Below are 5,000 nucleotides of genomic sequence, written 5' to 3'. Positions count from 1 at the left end.
AACTCTCTCATGCATTTTAATCCATCCATCCGTTTTCTATCGCACCTGTTCAAGAAGTCGAATTAATGGTAAGAAGTATTTTATTTATTATAAGTTAGCTTTAGAATAACGATGTTATTAAAAAGAATAAGAGACTTATTATACTCTAAAAATGTTGGTCTTACTTAAAAATGCACGCATTTAGTTGTATTCAGTGTTAAAAAATATTATATGGCTCTCACGGAAATACATTTTGAAATATTTGGCTTTCATGGCTCTCTCAGCCAAAAAGGTTCCCGACCCCTGCATTAAACAATGTAACAAGGTTTTCCAAAATAAATCAACTCAAGTTATGGAAAAAAATGCCAACACGGAACTGCCATATTTATTATTGAAGTCACAAAGTGCATTATTTTTTTAACATGCCTCAAAACAGCAGCTTGGAATTTGGGACATGCTCTCCCTGAGAGAGCATGAGGAGGTTGAGGTACGCGGGGTTGAGGTGGGGGGGGGGGTGTATAATGGGGTTCTGGGTATTTGTTCTGTTGTGTTTATGTTGTGTTACGGTGCGGATGTTCTCCCGAAATGTGTTTGTCATTCTTGTTTGGTGTGGGTTCACAGTGTGGCGCATATTTGTAACAGTGTTAAAGTTGTTTATACGGACACCCTCAGTGTGACCTGTATGGCTGTTGACCAAATATGCCTTGCATTCACTTTTGTGTATGAAAAGCTGTAGATATTATGTGATTGGGCCGGCACGCAAAGGCAGTGTCTTTAAGGTTTATTGGCGCTCTGTACTTCTCCCTACGTCCGTGTACCTCTCTGTACAGAGGCGTTTTAAAAAGTCATAAATTTTACTTTTTTAAACCGATACCGATAATTTCCGATATTACATTTTAAAGCATTTATCGGCCGATAATATCGGCAGTCCGATATTATCGGACATCTCTAGTTAGCAGTCCACTTTTTCTCAAATCAGACCATTTCTCATGTTAGCATTCTTCTCTTCAGGCGGTGCTGTATTCTCACCTCAGTTGCGCCTCTGATGCTGCACACACCTCAAGTGTGGCTCTGAAAGCCTTCACCATTCACGGCCGCCTCAGCGCGCACATGCAACACGATGTGAGTCTGCTTGTTGTCTGAGGCTGCAAAGAGGTTATTTTTTGTCAAAAATAACGCATCGTCCCCTAGCTGTCAGACGGCCGTGAGTACCTGCTGTCTTTGGAGCACACGGCTTCGTGGGTGGCCGAGAAGGTGCTGCCCTTTCTGGCCAAAGGTCGTCAAGGAGACACTGATGAGGATACCCAGACAATGACACCATTAGCAGTAGAGATATCTGAGGTGAGTGTGGAAGTTCTGCCTAACTAGTTTATAAGAGTCATAATCATTGACAGGGTTCATATGCGTTCTTAAAAAGAGGGAAATACATTTTTTTCCTGGAAACGTTTAAGTCAGGGATGTCAAACAAAATCAACCCGCTCGGGGCCCGTTTGATTAATTTTGAAAGTTAAAACAAAAAATGCATGAATACAATGTTATTCCTAAATCATCAACCTGGTGTGCAGTGTTAGAGTAATTAGGGTAGAAGAAGAGGCATAACTGGCAGCAGATGGTAGTAATGTGCTTTTTGCTAGTTAATATGTAGTTGACCTCATTTTCTACTCATTTACACACTCATATTAGTCAAAATGTTTTTTTCAAAAAGGAAAAAAGAGGATTACAAGTGTAAAGTTATGTTTTTATTTGTTCACAGAGATGAATGGGAAACCTGTGTACTGTAATTTCCAGACTGTACCACTACTTTTTTCCCACGCTTTGAACCTTGCGCTAAAATTTATACAATGCTGCAGCTAAATTGTGGATTTTCCGGGTTCACCAACTTCCCATGCCGACAATAAATTGAGTTTCGTCACATTTCCGGACTGTAAGCCACTACTTTTTCCCACGCTTTGAACCCTGCTCTTTATATAATGCTGCGGCTAAGTTATGGATTTTTCCCGGGTTCACCAACTTCACATGTCGACAATAAATTGAGTTTCGTCACAGCAGACCAATTCAATTGTTCACATTAAATCAAACACAATCATTCAGTCAGCCATTCAGCGCGCTATGGACTCACCCTCATCATAAAGAAGAAACAACAAAATGCACAAGACGCAGCCCCAAAGCCAAAGACTATGGATGTGGATGGTGGATGTGAACTGACCTAATAGTTTTTCTTCCATCAGAACTTCCTGTCAGTTTGTAAAGATGTGGTGCTGGTGGGTTTGGCTGATGACACCCTCCAAAGTGAAATTCTGCAACTCTGCTTGCTGGTCCTGCTCTCAGGTGACTGTTTGAATCTGGCAATGGTTTAGCTTATGTCAAACATGTTTAACAGAGTTGGCACATTACATGTTTACACTCGCACAAGTCAACCTGTCCGAAAAGGAGTAGGAAGAGGCAGAGATTATAGTTAATCCTAATTCCTTCGTCTCAGCAATTATTGATCATTAGTTCACTTCCTGTGTTTAAATGTACCGCATCAGTGAATTTCTGTATCTGTGATGTAAGGAGTCAAGGTATTATCCTGAATGTTTGAAGCACCAATAGCAAAGCTGAAAACTTAAAAGTTGTTTGCTTGGCAGACACGGGCTACTTGTGTATCCCGGCTGTGCTGCCGCTTTTGAAGGAGGTGATGGACAGTGTGGTCCTAGAAGACAACAGACATGCAGAGGGAGATGAAGAAGATGCTGCCACCGTGTGTCTAGGTGTGGTAGCAAACATATTCCAGAAGATAATAGAACTCTTGGCTCGCCGACTCAAGAAGGAACCGGAGGAGGGCAAACAGGTACTCATAAGCTACTTTGTAAAGTGTTGATTGTTTATTGCATGGGTGTTCAAAGCTTTTCCACTGAGGAGTGCATGCAGAAAACTGAAGACCAACAGTACCGTACTTACCAAATTTATTAGAACATCTGTAATAAAAACAGGAAAACGATTTATCAAAATATGTACAAATGTTATGGTTTTTACTTGGCAAATAAACAGAAACAACAAAATACACTTTTTCTCACACAACCAATAATTTATAATTACTATATATTCTATATCGCTCTAATTTGATCACTTACTGAATAAATAGTATGCTTTTACAATTGTTTTTCTGCTTTTTGGGTTACAAAATAAAATTGGTTAATCAAATGTGTTCAACACTGCATGATAAACATATGCTAAATGTTATTTTTAATGTGCTGCTAAATAGAGATGTTCGATAATGGCTTGTTTGCCGATATCCGATATTCCGATATTGTCCAATTCTTAATTACCGATTCCGATATCAACCGATATATACAGTCGTGGAATTAACACATCATTATGCCTAATTTTGTTGTGATGCCCCGCTGGATGCATTAAACAATGTAACAAGGTTTTCCAAAATAAATCAACTCAAGTTATGGAAAAAAATGCCAACATGGCACTGCCATATTTATTATTGAAGTCACAAAGGGCATTATTTTTTTAAACATGCCTCAAAACAGCAGCTTGGAATTTGGGACATGCTCTCCTTGAGAGAGCATGAGGAGGTTGAGGTGGGTGGGGTTGAGGTGGGGGTGAGGGCTAGGGGTTAGCGGGGTTTGTACATTGTAGCGTCCCGGAAGAGTTAGTGCTGCAAAGGGTTCTGTGTATTTGTTCTGTTGTGTTACGGTGCGGATGTTCTCCCGAAATGTGTTTGTCATTCTTGTTTGGTGTGGGTTCACAGTGTGGCGCATATTTGTAACAGTGTTAAAGTTGTTTATACGGCCACCCTCAGTGTGACCTGTATGGCTGTTGACCAAGTATGCGTTGCATTCACTTGTGTGTGTGTGAAAAGCCGTAGATATTATGTGATTGGGCCGGCACGCAAAGGCAGTGCCTTTAAGGTTTATTGGCGCTCTGTACTTCTCCCTATGTCCGTGTACCACTCCGTACAGCGGCGTTTTAAAAAGTCATACATTTTACTTTTTGAAACCGATACCGATAATTTCCGATATTACATTTTAAAGCATTTATCGGCCGATATCGGCAATCCGATATTATCGGACATCTCTACTGCTAAACCTTCATTGTAATGTTGTAATATGTATGTTGTATTTGTATTCCTTGAACATGCCTCAAGGCAATATATATATATTGAGCTGCAGATTTTGGACACCACTGCTTGGTTGGCTTGTTCATCGTTGTTTTTGCTCTTTTGTTTCTGCTCTTTCTTAGCTGTGTCAGTTGGCTGTTCCCGGGCTGACTGGCTTCCTGGGGGTGGCTCAAACCTGCACGTCGGCTCCTCTCAGGGGGATCTTCTCCACCCTTTTTGCTCTCATCGTTGTTGAGACCAGACACGCCCTCCAAAAGGTGAGCACGGCTTGCATGATGCTTGTTTGTCTTGCTCAAATTTAGGAGATGATGAACACCGCTTTTTGTTTAGATAACAAACCCAGAAGAGGTCGTGATCCTGGAGAACGTTGAGGACATGCCGCCTCTGTCAGCTGTCCTGCTGTCCGTCATCCTGAAGTCATCTCCGGTCACAAGGTAAACGATAGTAAGAAAAGGGCTGACAAACAATTAAACTGACCATCAAAGAGACTGACTGACCCACAAACAGAAGCATAGGAATAGCTGTGTATGTGGAATTGGTTAAAGTGGAACCCCAACCATCCAATAGTTATCTTATTTTCACCCAGTTTTGAAACAATTGTAGTTAAAATGGAAGTTTTGTTGTTATGATATGGCGGTTTGACATGTTTCTACACAGCAGGGATGCTTACAGGTGTTTTTCTCAAAAGGTCTGTCTTATCAAAAGGCTTTTAAATTTTACACATACTCCTTCTGTAGGTTGGAGGTCTTGTGAATGTAATGTTGTTTAAGTCGACTGTCTGGCGCATGTGTAGAAAAAAAACCCTGATGATTCATCAAAGTGTATACATATAAAATTAATTTACAATCACATAATACAGTTGTGTTAATCCTTAAACAGTAGGGATGTAACGATATCAAAGTGTCACGGT

The 5,000-nt window shown here is 40.6% G+C and overlaps 1 protein-coding gene across 1 annotated transcript in view; it reads left to right on the top strand.

Moving 5' to 3' along the window:
• Nucleotides 1-5,000, top strand: part of ncapg2 (non-SMC condensin II complex, subunit G2) — a 36,588-nt gene that overhangs the window by 26,446 nt on the left and 5,142 nt on the right. The window contains exons 19-24 of the mRNA XM_062022089.1: nt 991-1,101; nt 1,171-1,320; nt 2,208-2,307; nt 2,607-2,809; nt 4,213-4,347; nt 4,421-4,524. Coding sequence (XP_061878073.1) covers nt 991-1,101; nt 1,171-1,320; nt 2,208-2,307; nt 2,607-2,809; nt 4,213-4,347; nt 4,421-4,524 — 803 coding nt within the window. The remainder of the gene's footprint in view (nt 1-990; nt 1,102-1,170; nt 1,321-2,207; nt 2,308-2,606; nt 2,810-4,212; nt 4,348-4,420; nt 4,525-5,000) is intronic.

Source organism: Entelurus aequoreus, linkage group LG15, assembly GCF_033978785.1.
Source record: "Entelurus aequoreus isolate RoL-2023_Sb linkage group LG15, RoL_Eaeq_v1.1, whole genome shotgun sequence".
NCBI classification, from domain to species: Eukaryota; Metazoa; Chordata; class Actinopteri; order Syngnathiformes; family Syngnathidae; genus Entelurus; species Entelurus aequoreus.
Note: the sequence above shows the minus strand (reverse complement) of the source record. Positions and strands in the feature narration are given on the sequence as shown.